Source organism: Pseudophryne corroboree, chromosome 1 (genome assembly GCF_028390025.1).
Source record: "Pseudophryne corroboree isolate aPseCor3 chromosome 1, aPseCor3.hap2, whole genome shotgun sequence".
Classification (NCBI taxonomy): domain Eukaryota; kingdom Metazoa; phylum Chordata; class Amphibia; order Anura; family Myobatrachidae; genus Pseudophryne; species Pseudophryne corroboree.
In genome coordinates, this window is record NC_086444.1 from 850,104,862 (window position 1) to 850,124,891 (window position 20,030).

The 20,030-nt window shown below is 37.8% G+C and overlaps 1 protein-coding gene across 2 annotated transcripts in view; it reads left to right on the top strand.

The window, feature by feature from the left end:
* PRKG2 (protein kinase cGMP-dependent 2) overlaps positions 1-20,030 on the top strand; it is a 168,844-nt gene that overhangs the window by 101,586 nt on the left and 47,228 nt on the right. For both annotated transcript variants that reach the window (XM_063919955.1, XM_063919953.1), the window contains exons 7-8: positions 18,150-18,244; positions 19,434-19,502. In XM_063919955.1, coding sequence (XP_063776025.1) covers positions 18,150-18,244; positions 19,434-19,502 — 164 coding nt within the window. The remainder of the gene's footprint in view (positions 1-18,149; positions 18,245-19,433; positions 19,503-20,030) is intronic.

The window sequence follows — 20,030 nt, forward strand, 5'->3', positions numbered from 1 at the left end:
GCGACCAGGTCTGAATTACCCCCCATGTGCACTGCAGGGGGGCAGATATAACATGTGCAGAGAGAGTTAGATTTGGGTGTGGTGTGTTCAAACTGAAATCTAAATTGCAGTGTAAAAATAAAGCAGCTGGTATTTACCCTGCACAGAAACAATTTACCCACCCAAATCTAACTCTCTCTGTACATTTTATATCTGCCCCACCTGCAGTGCACATGGGGGGTAATTCAGACCTGATCGCTAGGCTGCATTTTCGTACAGCGGGTGATCAGGTCTAAACTGCGCATGCGTAGGCAAAACAATGCGCAGGTGTGACGCACTGGTACAAAGCGTATCGCCACTCAGCGATGGGTTTGTGCGAAGAATCCATTCGCACGGGCGTTCGCAAGGAGATTGACAGGAAGAAGCCGTTTGTGGGTGTCAACTGACCGTTATCCGTCAGTGGTTGGAAAAACGCAGGCGTGTCCATGCGTTTGCAGGGAGGGTTCCTGATGTCAATTCTGGTCCCGGACAGGCTGAAGTGTTCGCAGCGGCTGAGTAAGTCCTGGGCTACTCAGTGACTGCACAAATTTGCTGCTGCGATCAACTCTGAATTACTCCCTTGATGTCTTAAGCTCAGTAGCTGCTTCTCTGGATCCTGTTGGAGCTGTAGGAAATCTAGGAATGAATGAACACTCTAGACCCGTCATTGAGCAGGCACCGCCAGTGTCTTACATGGGGGAGAAGCGATATCAGTCCACATAACGTGTGCTGATATCATCACTTCTTCCCCATACTGACAATTAATACCTTTACCCCTTAGTGTGGAAAAAGAGTTTTTGGCTGGTGTGCAGTCACTGCAGTTTGGCTAGTCTAGCCTATGCAGAAAGCATTCGCCTAGCTGGGGAAGGGGGAATCATAGACCACCTGTAGAAACACAAATAATTGTAGTTGTGCCTATGCTAATACTTCTAGCTGTGCTGGTTATATCAATATAATAAGGGTAATATAATGCCCCACAAAGATAACCTTTGCAAATGTGTAATCCAATCTGACCTCCCCTCTTCCATACACAGTATATCACACACGTGTCCATTTTTCCATATGCCTTGAGTCCTTGTATGGCTTATCTCCCACAGTGTATTTTCGTTGTACACCCAACACGGATGCCTCACGTGAGTGGGAGAGAGGTGGCAGGGGCAGAGCTGGGTATACGTATGCGAAAGAAAGGTGGTTGGGTATATTTGTGTGAGGTGTAGCTGCCATACTACGGTGGCTGAGGCAGGGCTAGGGTATGATATAATTTATGTAATAGATTGACATGTTATAATACCCACCCCCTCTCCCAGCCCAAACTTTAACAATGTTAAAACTGTCTTACACACCAATTGATGCCCCACCCCCACTGAAGCTCCACCCACATTATCCACAGCTTGCCTATTTTGTCAGTCCTGGGCCCCACAATTTGCCGCAATGTAAGCTAATGCATTCACTGCTATGCTCATGCTGTGGCTTGACTTACCCTATGGTTGCGCAGAATACAAACACTCCCTGACTGTCAATCACTCTCTAAATAAGTCCTCACTGCGAACAACAACACATGGTACCTTGGCGCATGTGCAGTGCGACCGTGGTGATAATCGCTCAACTCGGGAAATATCACCATTGTGTAAATCTCTGAATCCGGCCCATTGCTACTCTTACTGACATTATTGGACATTACTATACATGTGGTTTGTCACTTGGCACAACCTCTAATGCTGACTTATTATTGAGGATTACTATTGCTCCTGTGCATATTAATAGACATGAAACTGCTGTACATAATAATAATAATTACTATTACTGGTGTACATAGAAGGTGGTATAATTGCTACTGCTGGCTACAAAGTTGATTATGTTTGATGGATCAGCAGTGAAAGTCCTCAGTGTTAGTGGCTTGCAGTAGCATAAATATAAAAATATATTTTTTTTTATTTTTAATATCAAATGTAAAATAAAATATGTAATATATGCATCACTGTGAGGGACTTCCAAATTTAATACAGTGCTCGCCACTGTTTTATGCAGTAATGGTATAATTGGTCGACAGTCAAAAGGTCGACAGTATTTAAGTCGACATGCACAAGGAAGACATGTGAAAAAGGTTGAAACAATGAAACAGTTGACACGGAATTGGTTGACACATGAAAAGGTAGACATGAGTTTTTCATGTTTTTTTGGTGTCTAATTTTAGCTTCCAGCACATGGAACCCCATGTAGTGTACTTGCTTTGCTTGCCATGCTTTGGGCAAGGACAGCTACCAGATGTTCCCAATTCTAGCCAACATGGATGGTAAAGTTAAGAAAGAATTGAAAAAATGAAAAGAAAAAAATCCCAAAAAAACTCATGTCGACCATATGTTGTGTCGACCAATGTCATGTCGACCATTTGACCGCGGTGACCATATGCATGTCGACCTATCATCTGGATACTGTATTATGCCATGTCTGATGTAGCTGGATTGTAGTTATTATTCACCATTTTTGTAAAGGATCCAATATTTGACAGAACCTAAAAAAGGAATTTTCTGCTTCGCTAACATTGCATTTTTATAATAAACATAATGATGTAACTGTATCTGTTCTGGAGCTGCTTGCTCTTTTCCTAGCATCACTGGTTCCTTATTTAAAATGTATTCAAAATTAGACAAGATTATATGCGGCAACCTCAGTGCATAGATCCACTTCCATCCTCAGTAAAACATTCCACGTCTATTATAACACGTGTTCACAAATCATCCATGAAATGTAGTAGTATATGCACAGCTGTCTTATTTATATATATAAATTATTAATTTTTTTCCCCTTAAATATAATTAGCAGGTTTCTTGAATTAGGAGGTTTCTTGTGAGTACATATTAAAACATTCATGTATTTGTTAAGAACGCGCTCCCTGTGATGGTTTGAGATAATATAAATGGCTATAGTTAAAACATGTTGAGAATGATTGAATATATGTAAAAAAACATAAGGTGTATATGTCTCTTTATAACATGGAGAACGTCTCCTCTGTTTCTGGTTTCTCTTTGTTGGTTACTTCTCCTCCAATAGGTCCAGATGTGAGGACGGTGTGCAATATAGAAAGTGAGGAGAGCAATGTGTAAATAATACATTTCAGACAAGTAAATTAATCCCCCTAGTGGTCAAGTTTCGTACCACAACTCACACTGGAAGTGGCGGCTATGGACCTCTAAAGGTGCCTTTAGAGTTGCCTCTAATTTATGTGTGAGATTCAGCGTACCAGTACTCACAAAGTATAGCTGTAAGACGTGTGTGTAAAGGTTCCTTTCTCCCGAGGGGGTGGGGTCACTCCTCTTCCCAGAAATGCAAAAAATGTGGGTTTGTTGACAACAATAAATAAAACATACAGGATCCTAGAAAGAGATTTCTCCCAATCCTCAAATCAAATTAGAAACATAAGGGTAAGATAAAAATTATGGCACTTTTATATGCAGTCCCACCACACTCAACCAGGAAAGCAAAAATGTACCCCAAAGGAAGACATCTAGTAGATCCTTCCAAAAAACAAAAACAATTTTAAATTGACAAAGATCATGGGGGTAATTCAGACCTGATCACTGGGCAGCAATTTTTGCAGCCCTGCGATCAGATAGTCGCCGCCCACTGGGAGAGTGTATAGTATTTAGCTGTGCAAGTGTGCGAACGCATGTGTTGCAGAGCTGCACAAACTGATTTTGAGCAGTCTCTGCGCAGCCCAGGACTTACTTAGCCACTGCGATCACTTCAGCCTGTCCAGGACCGGAGTTGACGTCAGACACCTTCCTTTCCTACGCTTGGACACGCCTGCGTTTTTCCAGACATCCCTGAAAATGGTCAGTTGCCACCCACAAATGCCCTCTTCCTGTCAGTCACCTTGCGATTGCCCATGTGATAGCTTTTTTTGCACCATCCCGTCGCTTTGCATCAATACCCGTTACTGTGGTCCGTCTCGCCTGCGCATTGCGGTGCATACACAGGTGCAGTTCGGACCGGATCGCAGGCTGTGAGAAAACGCAGCCTAGCGATCAGGTCTGAATTACCCCCCATATCCTAGTCTGCTATGGATCATTCTTTCAATGAGTTTTGTTCTACAGAGACAAGGGAGGAAATGTGCATACTGTAATGAACTACAATTTGGTAAAACTGCAAATTTTTGCCATCAAATAAAAAATCACTGCTTTACATCTTGCAAGAAATTGGGAATTTTTCAATTCAATTTGAAATCCAAAGTATCTGCCTCTTCTACCCTGTCCACTTTAGTTTGCAGTCATCTGTCATCCACCTGGTCCCTCCTCCAGTTTCCTTGCTGTCTGACTCCTCTACTGTCATCTGACCTCCCCTCTTTCCTCCTGGATAACCTCAATAACCCCAATGATATTCCCAATAATTCTACCGCTTCTACATTTTTCTCCCTCCTACCCTTCTCACTTCAATGGCCATAATCTTGACTTTGGGCCGATTCATACCTGATCGGTGTGTGCGAATTTGAAAGCCGACCGATTAGCGATCGACTGCGTATGCGTACGGATCATAGTGAGCATGTGCGAGTCCAAACTACGAAAAAATCCAGCAACTTTTTTGATTGCTAGGCTTACACAAGTTAATTGACAGGAAGCCGGCGTTTGGGGGTGGTAACTGCCCTTTTTCTGGGAGTGTCAGGAAAACTGCAGGTGTGCCCAAGCGTTTTCAGGGAGGGTGTCTGACATCAGCTCCGGCCCCTATCAGCCTGATTCTATCGCACTATAGGAGTAGGTCCTGAGCTACTTGCAAACGGATTTGCAGCTGACCGGCATTCGCAGAGATTTTCACAAGCCGTACGCAGACTTGGGGAGGGTTTTCAATCTGTTTGGGCGGTGACTATCTGATTACAAACCTCTGCAAATTCGCAGAGGAGCGATCAGGTCTGAATTACCCCCCTTGTCTTTTCCCACCATTGTGATATCTCTGACGTTTCTAACTTCCCCCTTTCCGCTCTCTGACTACTATCTCATTTCTCTTCCACATTCCACCCTTGACTCCGTTGCTCAGATGTTTCATCTCAATTTCTGATGGTCCTCCCCTCAGCCCAAGCACTCTAGGCTGCTGTGCTACTTCCAAAAGATGTTCCTGCGTTACGGGAAAGCATTGGAGAAAATCTCCAATAGCTTCCTTCAATTCAAATTCATGGTCTCTGCTTACTTTCTCTGACCCCTAGCCTGCCACATTCAATTTCCTCATCTGACACGTAGCCATTGACTAGTCTTTGTTTTCCTTATATTTATCCTGTTAACTACTACTTTACCCATGTTGTTGTTGTTTGAGTTGTTGTTAGGTAAAAGAATGAATTGAAATTAGATTTAGAAAAAGCAACTGATTATTTATTATAAAGACCATGCCCGTATACAGGTTGAGAGGGAACATCCTCTCAAGCCTGGGTCAAAATGCTTCAACACCAGGTACATGTCATACAATGAGTTTTATAATATACAGTTACGCCCCATTCTTATAACCCTCCCATATAAATTCCTACATTTTGAAGTACAGTGTTATGCAATATTAGGACAATTGGCAAAGACAACCAAGGGATATTTAGCCAAGACATTCTCGTGATGAGGCTGACTAGTGATTTAACCATGTCTCCTTATTAGGAATTAAACTGGACTTCGGATGTGCGTATGTGGAATTAATACTAGCCAACAAAGTTGTTATTGTACTTTGTATAGAGTTCAAATGAAATACAAATGAATCTGCTGTATCATCTAGCTAGAAACAAAATGGATTATCTTATGCTTTTATACTATCATGGTGAATATAGATCACCTTTGATATTGTGATTATTATGTGTATGCATAATATACGTACTATCCCGTAGTACATATATATAGCTGTTAGGCCTTTAGAATGTTGCCTCTGTCACAGTATTTGACAGTTCCACCCTCTGATCAGGGACATTATCCATGTGCCCTGTCATCTCAGGGGAATTTCTGGGAATATATAGTTCGCTAATAATCATTTCATGTACTATTGCTATTCTGCGTCTGGCAGTAGCCTTCTAAATACAACATAGGCCGCACCTGTAGACAGTGAACATCAAACGAATGGCTATAATCACATCGGGGTCACCAAAGAATAAACCTCATCACAGAATACATCATCACATACAATATACTTAAAAAACATTTTCCTAATCCGTAAATTGAATACTAGGATTTAAACATTTTTCCTTTCCAGTCCATATCATAATGTCTTTGTTAAAGTTCTTCTTTTATATCATGGGCCTCCTTTATATATTTGGCAATACACGTATCAGGATCTGTAATGTCATTGGTCAAATAAGCACAGCGGTGAGCTCAAAGTGCTGTTTCCGGAAATCAACAATATCCTCCAATTTGTGGTATTAAAGAATGTAGAACAATGTGGTATCGTAATAGTTCATGTCCAATGTCCTGGAATCATCATAAATGTCCAATGTCCTGGTGTATCATAAAGTTCAGTCATGATATCAATAACTTTAGATGAAATTAAGTTGATTAATCATAGACTCCATTAGCCATAGGAGAACTTATTAGCCACCTTTACCAATTCAAGGTTTTATTGATGCTCTGGTGGCAGGAACATGTTTCCTGATTACTGAGTCAATCACTCTTCTGCAAGAAAACTTTTCTCAAGTTATTATGTGTTTTTGTATAAAATTGCTAAATTAATCTTCTTAAATAACAAACATCTTCAGAATTAATAGGTAACCAATTATATATCATAACCTAAGGACATAGTGACAACTAACATTCTCCGTTATGTATGATATATCCTTTAGCCTTTGAATCTACTCCTGGTAAAATACATTTACTAAATCATAAACTTTAATGAACATCCTATGTAACCATTACTATTTATATACCTAACTCATTATATCTAGCACATCTAGAAACATTAGATTTGTATATTGTAACAATCCTTTCACATGCCCTTAAATCAATCTTTCCTATCTGCATAAGTTAAAAAAAAATTTGTATTATTGACCTATTTTATTTCCACTAACTGAAATACACCCGATATGTGTAGCTGATATTATCACTAGTGGTTCTTTCTTGAGATACTGTTGTATCTATACACATGTACCTGTTTCACTATTATCACAACTCTATAAAGTTTTGCATCAAATGTAACTTACGTAGAGAACTTTGGTCTGTTACTATACAATGCTGATGTCTTTGTATACATATCTAACAATTATAATAATAATTAGCAAAACAATTTATATAGCAGCAGTACCCAAAATCTTTCCAACAATTAATGGTATTGCTGGACTGGATACTCCTCAGAATAATATCTTAAATTATTAAATTATCCATACATTAATCTATACATCTCTCTTCAAGTGGAGTATAATACTCACAACCACGTTTTTCAAAGGGTGTTCGTTATACCGGTCATAAATCTCTCTGGATTTCCTGCTTAGAAACAAAAGAGGAAGGAAGGGTCTTATTGAAATAATTCCCATCCACAATAATGGATGAGTACTCATACCTACACCACACGTCTGCCCGCTCTCTCTTCAAAGAAAAATAAATCAAGTCCTAATGCTGTTATAAATAACGTCGCTCCCAGTATACTTTCAGAAATGTTAAAAGTTCTGTAGGATATTAGCTTATAAGCACATAGTCTATTATCAATGATCATAATCATCTCCATCTCGATTGAAGGGTTCATTCAAATACAACTCTGTGGTAGTAACAGTAGTAAAAGTCTCTGTATCTCCATACAATTGTTTTTTAGTCTTTAGGTTCCTTTAAGCTCTGGTCTCTGACCTTTTCATTTCATTGCAAGCTCAAGGATCTAGGTGTCCTTCTTCTGCAGCCTTTGCAACGGCTGTATCAGTAGTCAGCGGTACTTGCCCAGGACCATCCTATGCAATCTGTAATGGAACCGAAACATAAGCAACTTCTCACCATAACACCGTCTTCACTCTCTCAGTGATTTGTCCTGTGCCAGACTGTGTGTTTTCGTGTTGGTTAAATATCTTTCCAAGGTTCTTGCAGCTTTTGATATTCTTGTAACTGTTTAAATAATTTGTGTGACACATTTGAACCGTCAAATCATTTTGTAGTTTTGAATCAGTCTCTGGATAATATATCTTTGCTCTGGATAATATATCTTTGCTCTGGATAATATATCTTTGCTGGATTCCAAAAAGAATAACAAAAAAATTATATAGAAGAGAGACTAAGCAGAGGCTTAGGTGTAATTCTACCACTATTGAACCAACGATTGGACCATGTCATGATTCAAATTCTGCCATTCCTGTCTCTTTTGTAGATTAATAATGCTTAATTCTTTAAACCTTCCCTGTCAAATTATGACTTTTTATTCTCAACATTACACATATTAATTGAAAAATATTTTCCAAACTCCTATAAACTCTGTCTATCAGTAAAGAAACTTTACTGTCTTTGAAACAATAGCTCACACGTCTAGCCTTATTATTCATTTCTCAAATAGCGCAGCAAACTCCGTTGCTTTACTTTACCCCTTAACACCTGTTACAGATACTATAGTTCCTATTTTTTAGCATTAAACTATGTTGTATTAAAACAATGTTGTTTTTAATCAACCCAAAAATCTGCAGTAAACATGCTATAGCTTTCTTTATCACCATCACTATCCCTCTCATTATCACATAATTTGTTATTTTGGTCAAATGCCAGAACACAATGTATACTTCTCCATTAAACTTCATACTACCATAGAAAGCTTGTGAATCTATTTCATGCTAGTTACCCTTAGATGTGCATAACTCATAACATTTCCCATAGTAAAAGTTGGCAGCAACACTTTATTATTACTAATACTAATTCACTAATTCCCATACTAATTTCAGTTAACACACTGTAATTCACCATCCCATTATCCCCTATGGATGCTAGAGAAATTATTCTCCTGTTACTGTCAGTTTTTTTAAATGCAATGTATTTTACTTTATAATTGTCTTACTCATCCACATTATATTCCTTATACTCCCCACTTTTGGGGGTGAGGAAAACAACTGTATCAAAGCTGTATACTGTCAGAGGTAAGATGTACACATACAAAATCTACTGCTTAACCACAGTTTTAAACATTTTTTTTTTGTTCTTGCTTATACATAAGTTGATGGTTTGGCTCTGACTGTGTATCCATAATGTCTTATTCACGATAAAGTGTAATATTGTATTACCTTCTATAATTTCTTTGGTTATGAGCTTGAATGCATGCACATAGCACTTACAAAAAAATGACTGTATTCAGAGATTTATCATCTGGTCATACATATGTATCTATTAATAAATGTGTACCAAGGCTCCACCCTCTGAGGGTTTAACTATCTTTGGCCTAGTGCCAAATAATGACCTAGGTTGTTAACTATGTCAGCACACCGTTGAATTTTGTCTTGCGACACCTTGTCCTGTTCTGCAAGAAAACACAACTGTTTAGTATCTGACACCAATACTTCAAATAATTTATAACACCACAGTAGATCATCCACATATTGGGTAAACCATCTGTAGGTACAAAAGAATGTAGGTTATTTTTGCAAGTACAAAGAAAGATTGTCTATAAATCTTTTGCATAATCTAGTCCAATACAGTGTAATCTATTCCATCAACATTACATTTTTCTCATTGGGTAGTCTGTATTCTACCATTACTTACACACAAGGTTAGTAATCATACTACATCATCATACTATACATTTCTTTGCTTATCTCAAAATATCTTTCAGACTGGCCAGTCCACTCAGTCCACTCTTCACAAGATCTACGTCTCTCATCCACACTCATTACTTGCTCCCATGCACAACTACAACTTTCCTTGGACTGCATCCATTCTATGGAATGTCTTGCCACATACACGCATTCCCTGAAAACTCACTTATTCAGAACACTTATCAACATCGCTCACATTTTCTGTATAGCTTTTCTATACAATCATACCCCCACACTTTCTGGCTACGGAACCTGATTCATCACTGCATATCGTGCAGTCCACTAAGAACCTTTGCAATCTATAATATATCAATGCCTATACTTTGTTATGGATTTTAGCAAGCATATCCTTTACCTCCATTCATAGAATCACAGGGCAAGTGATATATATGTATGCTATGTATCCAACTGAATCTGTCCCTACTCTATATTTCCTGGAATCTGTAAAAATACCTCATCCGTGATACAGTATATTTTACACTGTAACTTACAAATTAGGTTACTTCCAAATAAATTTGAAGAATTGGCTAAAAGTATGTTTATACTGGAATCGTAGTGATTAATTGCTTGTAGCAATCTGTGATTTACAGCATATACTTTACAGAATGATACCTTTATCTTTCCCTATGATTCTAGCTGCCGCTGCTTTGAAAACTCTCCCCCCGTACAGCCCACCTCTGAGAGGGAGAAATCTGTTTGCAGCGATAGGGCGTCGTCTTCTTGACTGTCTGCCAGATGCAGATCTGTTAGCTTTGACGCTGTTAGCGCTGACATTTCTAGCCTGTATATGCTGCTGGGATTTTTCCTGATTACAGTTATGCTCCCGTAACTACACTTTTTTTTATTATTGGCAGCTTTCTCTACAGACTATCTGTTTAAGATATTAGTTCTTATATTAAAAATGAGTAGATCGTTTGTATAACAAACATTTAAAATTACAATCATTGTCTTCCAACAACATTTGTAGCACAAAACATATTTAAAGTATTGCTTATTATGATCCATCTCATTAGATGAAAAAAAGTCAAAACTCACTGAACATTTTTTTTTCATTTTCTTTACTACGTCATGCTGCTGCAGGAAGGGGGGGGGGGGTAGGAGTCTGGGCTGTCACAGCTCCCTAGCTCTCTCTGTACTACACAGCGTTGGAAACTAAATTTACTTATTTTACAGGAAAAAACTTTTTTTTATTTTCCTTTATATCGCAATACAACACACGGCATCCAGCCATTAATTTGCTGGCAGACCTTCTCACAATATATTGCATTAAAGAATATTTCTAACTGCACATTCTCTAGATCTGCCAAAAGCCATTTGAACATGGACATTAACTCTTTTCTTTCCTCTGTTCACCGCATATATAAACATTATTCACAAGACTTGTAAACATGCGAAACAGTCACAGACAGAAAGCTTCTGTTAGACACAGATCTGAGAATATACTTAACGGAACAAACACTGAACTTTTATGTCCCACACACAAGACACCATAAAACACAAAATGACATACAGTTTCGCAAGCGCAAGGGCGTGTCCTTTTGGTACCATAGTTTTATAGTCCTTTTTTTTTCATAAGTTGGGCGCCCATAAATTAAATAATAAAAAAAAACAGTCTGCAAACTTCAATATCTTGCAGATTTCAATATACGCTTGCATTGGTTGATCAGGTCAATATTATACAGCATAATTGAAATGCACAACATAGTTTGTTTTTCTTCACATTTTCTGTAGACTGTACCCCTTGGTCACAGTACTATACAAAATTGGTGCTTCTATGGAATATTTCTTCCATACATGATATGCACACTTAGGGTTAATCCTCCCTACCCTTCTCATACGCTGAAAAATTTGCAATCCCTGCAATCTTTCATACACGTGACACGTCTGTCAACTGGGAAACTGCAGTAGTCCCTCTTATCACAAACTACAATCACAAAGCAACATGCCAAGTTAAAAGTTGCTTGTCTCAGTGCACTACAATGTTAGCAAACAGACTCAGGTTATGGTTAAAACAACACCTCTTTAGAGTTGCTCAGTTCTTTTGTGCACAATAAACAAGGTTAGCAAACAGACTCAGAATATACTTGGGACTCTAGTCCGTAGATTCCGTTATTCACCAGAATCCATACATGATTAAAACAATCAGCAGCAGCACAGTATTACAGTATAAAATTTCAATCAAATTACTTATAATCAACTATAACCTCGAGTAATCACCCTATTTATTTCATTTACCCTTCTTGCACACGTGTAGCTGTCTAAAGGGGAAGGTGATCTATGTGCTTTCACTTAATTTGGCCCCTATCTTATCTGTCACTCGCAGCGTTAACGAGGGCACGTGATACTGCGAGCTTAGATTGGAACTCATCCAGACCCCGTGAAGAAGTTCCACAGCATTTACTCACTCAATTACTCATAGGGTGAAAAAACAGAGCTTTCTATTTATTTATTTATTTATTTATTTTCAATATCACAACTTTTGGATTAACTTTACCACATTTACACAACAACAAACAGGTCCCTGGGTTATTTTCCTAGCTTAGTCAATCCCTCCACTCCTAATTCTCATATTATAAAAATAAAATCACACAGACAGCTGGCAGGTATAGAAACAGCATGTACTGGAATATAGCACATACCATGATATTCTATACTTACCAGCGCTGTAATGATCCTGGAATATTCCTTCCATCCTCAGCTGCTGGCTGGCTGGCACACCCCTTTGAGAATTCGATGAAGAGATTGAGATATATAGGTCCAAACCACGAGCCCCCCAATTGTAAACTACTACTTTACCCATGTTGTTGTTGTTTGAGTTGTTGTTAGGTAAAAGAATGAATTGAAATTAGATTTAGAAAAAGCAATTGATTATTTATTATAAAGACCACGCCCGTATACAGGTTGAGAGGGAACATCCTCTCAAGCCTGGGTCAAAATGCTTCAACACCAGATACATGTCATACAATGAGTTTTATAATATACAGTTACGCCCCATTCTTATAACCCTCCCATATAAATTCCTACATGGGCACAATATCGAGAGATACTCACGGTTTTTTATATCCTTTGTACCCCATTATTCCCACTTTTTATTTTTTACCCAAGGTGCATAAATCCTTGGAAGCCCCCCCTGGGAGACCCATCATCTCAGGGGTTGGATCTTTAACAAGTAATTTGTCTTTCTTTGTAGACAGTTACTTACAGAAATATGTAAAGGGTTTACAATCGTATATAAAAGATACCACTTACTTTTTAAATTTAGTTAAATCCATTAAATGGAAGCGGGAATACAAATTTATAACGTGTGATGTAGAATCTTTGTATTCAAACATAGACCACGAAATTGGGATAAGATCAGTGGGACATTATTTGAGAGAAGATCAGACCCTAACGGAAGGACTTAAAGAATTTATTATTCAGGCGATTAGATTTATCCTGCACCATAATTATTTTTCATTTGACACGCAATTTTTCTTACAAACTAGAGGTACTGCCATGGGGACCAGGTTCGCGCCGAGCTACGCTAATCTCTTCATGGGCCGCTTCGAGGAGCGGCACATTTGGGACGGCGGGCTTGGCGCGGGCCTGGTCCTCTATGGTAGATATATCGATGATCTATTTTTCATTTGGGAGGGAGACCTCCTTTCAGCACAATCGTTTGTTGACAAACTAAATGAGAATGATTTTGGGATAAAAATTACAAGTACCATTAGTGACCGTGAGATCACTTTTCTCGATATTGCGCTCACTGCCGAGGAGAACGAGATTATTAAAACAGAAACTTTCATAAAGAAGGTAGATCAGAATCGCTTCTTAAATTACAGGAGCTGCCATCTCAAGTCATGGAGGGAAAATATACCAAAAGGCCAGTTCCTCCGAATCAAACGTAATTGTTCTTCGAATGAAGCATTCCTCAAACAATCGAGAGATCTATATCAAGCATTCGTTGAACAGGGTTACCCAGACCATGTTCTACAGAAAGCCCTAACAGAGATTACCCATCTCCAAAGGGAGGATATCCTAGAGGGAATGGGGAGTAAACGGTCAATACAAAAAGCGACAGAATTAAATGTGGTTGATAGAACAACATCTTTCATAACAAGATTTAACACGAGCCATAGCTGTATTAAGAAGATCATCAAGAAGAACTTCCCGTTACTTAAGTTGGATGATGTATTAAACAGTACAACAAAACTGTCTGACAATGTTATTTTCAGAAAATCAGAAAATCTTAAATTGAAATTAACCTCCAGTACTTTCAAAAGGAATAATAACCAAGAATCCAAGACGTGGCTTCCTCAGAAACCTAAGGGGTTTCACAAGTGTGGAAAAACATCTTGTAACACTTGTAAATTTTCTGAAAAGAAAAGCACTATTTTCACATCAGCTATAACAAAGGAAGATCATATCATACAACAGTTTATTAATTGTAGATCCACGTACATAGTGTATTTATTACACTGTGGATGTGGGATACAATACGTAGGGAGGACCATCCGCACTTTAAATTGTAGGTTCATGGAGCATAAAAGAAATATCGAAAAGAAATTAAGGACTAATACTCTATATAGACACATTACAGAGTGTCAAGATGGCAATATGGCTAATATTAATATCAGAGCCATTGAACAAGTAGGAATAACGTCCAGAGGGGGAGATCACTTCAATAAATTGTGCAAACGGGAAGCTTACTGGATTTTTTGCCTAAGGACCATGACTCCGTTTGGATTAAATGATACTATCGAGCTGAACCAACTTTAGATTATTCAATCACACATTCACAGTAGGAAGGGTTAGGTGGGCCGTGGGACCATGGTATCACTTTCACTGGGGTGTTAGGTAACAGAGTAGGAGGGGAGGGGGACGGTAAAAAATGAGGGGGGGTAAAGGGGTGGAAATAGGTAAGAGGGGTAGATAGGGTCAAATTAAGCAGGATGAATAAACATGAGGGAATACACTGGGGCTAATGCCCCGTTTAGTAAGATCTGGGAATTTGTCACTATACTTTGAACACTTTATGTTGTCAGAACGGGATAAGCCTAATCTGTCTATACACAGATTATAGGGTTTTCAATATATTTAATTTAATTGAATTCATTTAATTTATTTATTAATTAATTATTTATGTCCTCTTTTCTCACATATATATATATATATATATATACATATTTTTTAATTTATAGTTTCCTTATATTTTCTCTCTAATATGTCATGAATTAAGATATTTATATCCAGATAAGATTCTCTCTCTGATGATATATTGTCAAAGTGGAGGGGTTTAATCAACATACATCGAATATATCCTCTCAGGTATAAGGTTCTAGAAAAATGAAGTCACAGTCTAACCACCATTTGAGTACTTAGACGGGGGAATACTCCTGAAAAAAATTTAGAATCAACATGGGACAACAGAATATGAACCGGTGGAGAAATTCAATATAGTGTAAGGTTAATCATTAATATAACACATTCTAATTAATTAAATACAATGCAGCATGATGATGAATTGTATAATGATTCTATATCTAGATCAAGGTTTAAGTAAATGTTGCATTACATGTATTATTTTTTACATATGTATTTAAAAAAATTTTTTTATTATGATAGTAGTTATTGCAAAGTTTATTATAATTCCTTTGGGAAGTTGAAAATATAGCATTAGCGGTGTTTGTTCTAATAACATTTTATAAATGTATTTTTATTTCAATAATTTATTTTTATTTTTATAATTATTTTCACATTTATTTTTATTTTTATTCTCTATTTTTTATTTATTTTTTATTTATTTTTTATTTTTTATTTTTTATTTTTTATTTCATTTATTTAATTTTATTAGCAATTCTTACCAATATATATTATTTATATTATATAAATCTATATATATTTTTGTTTATATATATTTTTATATGTATTTTTTATATATATATAGATTTTTAATATGCGATAACAAGAGTTATGTTGAAAATACAGAACTAAGGAATATCAGTGTAAGACATGAAACTCATTACGATTGAGGCTGGTTACTAATGGAATTATCTAAATTGCAAATAAATATGGGAAACAAACCATGAAGATGGCCACGATACACCATACAGGGCCAACTTTATCACATGAAAGCTGAATGTAATTAACGAGATTTGAACGGCAAATTAACGGAAGTAGTCACATAAGGGCGGCACTGGCAATGCAATGCTGAGACCGCTATAAAAGTCTGATACCGATAGCTCTTAGGAGGTCTGAGGAAGCCGCCGAGTACAAAGGCGGAGAAACGCGTAACCAAAGAGCACCGGAGTGCCGCTGAGCACAATACCCACATCATCTACACACAGCACTGACGTCAGCGAAGAGAACGGGACCACGGAGCACAACGGGTAAAATCACCCTCCTCCATTGTTGCAACACGCTGGCAGGTCCAGTAGGAGTATTACAGAGGTGAAGCACCAGTGCCGTGGGACCCAGGTAACTCTATCATAGAGACTGTGTATTAAGGATTCCTTTTTTCCAAAGGATACTTCATTCAGCTGGATCCGTACTGCTACAGTGTGATATATGTGGACGATACCATATCAAATTATATAAATCTTCATGAAAAATGAAACTATGTTTCCTTTTGGCTAACAACTAATAACCATCTGAACTATTCCAAGGGACTTTGCTATTAAGCGAGGACATTGTGCAATATTAATCTAGCCTGCACAGGTTTTACAAATGTTTCAAGTCAATTAGATCAAATTATCATTGATACATATCTTTTTCTGGTATTCCATCTCAGTACTAGTTTTTAACATTGGTGTTATTAATACTGCTTTATTTATTGTTATCTATTTTTCATTTTTCTTTTTTCCTTTTTACTTTTTCATTTTTGTTTTTTCATGTTATCAATTAAAAGTCTATTGATTATTTATACCGCTAATGAGTATTAATTATATGATTAAAGTAAGTTTTATTTTCTAGTAATCCCAGCAGCGCTCCCACTCTGTTTGTTTTTTTGTTAGGTAAAAGAATGAATTGAAATTAGATTTAGAAAAAGCAATTGATTATTTATTATAAAGACCACGCCCGTATACAGGTTGAGAGGGAACATCCTCTCAAGCCTGGGTCAAAATGCTTCAACACCAGATACATGTCATACAATGAGTTTTATAATATACAGTTACGCCCCATTCTTATAACCCTCCCATATAAATTCCTACATCTTGAAGTACAGTGATTATGCAATATTAGGACAATTGGCAAAGACAACCAAGGGATATTTAGCCAAGACATTCTCGTGATGAGGCTGACTAGTGATTTAACCATGTCTCCTTATTAGGAATTAAACTGGACTTCGGATGTGCGTATGTGGAATTAATACTAGCCAACAAAGTTGTTATTGTACTTTGTATAGAGTTCAAATGAAATACAAATGAATCTGCTGTATCATCTAGCTAGAAACAAAATGGATTCTCTTATGCTTTTATACTATCATGGTGAATATAGATCACCTTTGATATTGTGATTATTATGTGTATGCATAATATATGTACTATCCCGTAGTACATATATATAGCTGTTAGGCCTTTAGAATGTTGCCTCTGTCACAGTATTTGACAGTCCATAAAAATATACACTTTTAAAATCCTTCTTTTGCTTCTCCCCCTGCTTCTAATGCTGGCAAACCCACTTTTTCCTCCTTCTCTCTCACCGTTGGTGATAAAGTCCGCTCCATCCTCTTCTCTCTCCACCTGTCCCCTTGATTCCATTCCCTCACAACTCCTCCACACCCTGTCCTGTTGAAGATTGTTCCCCTCATCTCTGTAACCTCTCACTTTCCGCAGGCACTGCCTCCTCATCCTTGCACTCGTTTCTCACACTCTAAAAAAAATCCTTCTTTTGGATCCTGACTCATTTCTAACTAGCTTCCCATTACGCTGCTCCCCTTTGCCTCTAAACCCTTGGAATTACTACTTTTCCAATGCCTGTCCACTTTCCTTTCTTCCCACGCCCTCCTTTACCTGTTTTAATCTGGCTTTTCACTCCCTATACTCCACTGAAACTGTCCTTATACAGCTTCACTCCACTGAAACTCTTCTTTTGCCGCTAAATCTAGGGGTCACTTTTACATTTTTATCTTGCTTGACCTGACAAGCAAACAGCTTACAACCCTATCCTTCTTCAAAGAGTTCCCCTTTTTGGGCTCAGTAATGATGCCCTCTATTGGCTATATGTAAAAGCAGTCAGTATGTACTTTGCATGAAATTTTTTTTGACAAAATAAATGTATTTGCACCTCTTGCAGTGCATCATGGTTTGTCCAGATGCAAAGTTACTGGCTCTTTTTTTGCTTTACTCCCACCTCAGAATCATATAACATAAAAATTGCATATTTGCTCTAAGATTACTTTTTTTTAACAAATGTATATTTATTTTAGGTGAAAATTACACAAAGCACAGAAGGTTATGATGAACCCCAGTTAATTAAAACACTGGCGAAGGGGGATTACTTTGGTGAAAAGGCCCTTATCAGGTTAGCGAGCTTTATATTATATTATTACTAAGCTATCATGTCAAGTGGTGGATTTCCCACTAGACATAAGAGTCATGTGCCTTTTTTCATTTATTTTGGCACCGATGGTGGTGGTGAAGTGGTTGGTGGGAGGTGACTTGTCGTGCGTGAGGTGGGGAGATGAGGATGGGTTTGTCTTGGCTGCCCAGAAGCATCAGGAATGGCCATAACATAAATGGGTCAGAACTAGCAGATATCGAACAGAAGCAATTTTAGGTCTGTTAAACAGAGTGTTCTCAATCTGTCACAATTTTGTGGTGTGCACTTTTCATGAGATTTGCAATTCAATTCATACATTCCTGCTTATCACATGAAAAGCTCATCAAACGCACACATCATCAATTTCTTGTTGTACACGTGAAAAAAAATCTTTAAATTGATTAAATATCCACCTAGGAAGCTGTTTCTAAAAATTCAGTTAGTTTTGGAGATGGCCAACACTTCCTACTCTACCTCTGCAACCTTCCCCAAGTTGAAATGTTTCTTTGCCATGAATATGTAACAGAGGGTGATGAAGCCACACATTCCCAAAACTCAGGGTACGTTGAGCTCTCTCCCATGCGTAGCCATGTTGAGGTGCTGCAATCTTCTGCCCCTTCGGGATCAGCCTCTAAGACAGTGGTTCCTAAACGTTTCTGAATCACGGTGCCCTAAAATATCAGTATTTTTTTTATTTTTTTACGTCACCACTAGGATAATGGTTTTTATTGATAAATTTTGAAAAAATATAAAATTAAATAAAATTTTGCTTACCTACCATCCTTAGGTTCAGTTATGTGGTGGTGTACCAAGTTGTTATTCTAATTGTCTACATGTGTTATGATTGGCAGCTGCCAGCACTGGTTTTGCCTATCACTTTGACCATAAATAATTTGATATGGTCCTGGACCACCAACCCGAGGCACCCCTGCAAGAGACTCACGGCACTCCAGGGTGCCTAGGCACACAATTTGGGAACCACTGCTCTAAGCGCTGTTGTCCCATGCTTTGTATTGCTTTGTTGATCTTCCTGTATATGACTGAACTATTTAGGAGGGGGTAGAGAGGAAGACATTTGTTACTTCATATGATTATATTGTTTGCTAATTTACCTATAACATGTAAAATAATAACAATTGTGTACTCAATCTGTTGCCTGTTTTTAATGTAGTGATGATGTCAGATCAGCTAATATTATCGCAGATGATGATGGGGTGGAGTGTCTAGCCATGGATCGGGAGTAAGTAGCACCACTTGTCTCCTATTTTCATTTTTTAGGCTACACATTTATCTAGAAAAAGTGGTAACACACATTTTACACTGCCTCACTTCCAGTATGTCGTAGGGAGTTACTCAAAATGAAACAACATAAACATGGACCTCATTTAGAAAGTGCACCAGATATAATCATAAGGGTTTTGCAACAATGTGTCTTGTCGAAGTGCCCATTGCTGGTTGAGTGCACCCTTAAGGTGCATACACATGGTGTGATATGGTCTACCGATATGGACTTTATAGTCCATATCGGTAGAAAACATAGTGCATATCTCACTGTGTGTATACACCTTGCGATGCCGATCCTGCGGGGTCGGTATCTCAAGAAAAAATAGACTGTGCCGTAATGGCACTGTTCACTATATTGTGTACAATCTAGAGCATATCGCATATGTTCCCAGTAGTGACCGATATTAGCTTGCGATACCGATCTAGCTGTCAAAATCGTCCATAGCCAAAATTGCATATAGTCAAAATTGCAAGTACATATAGT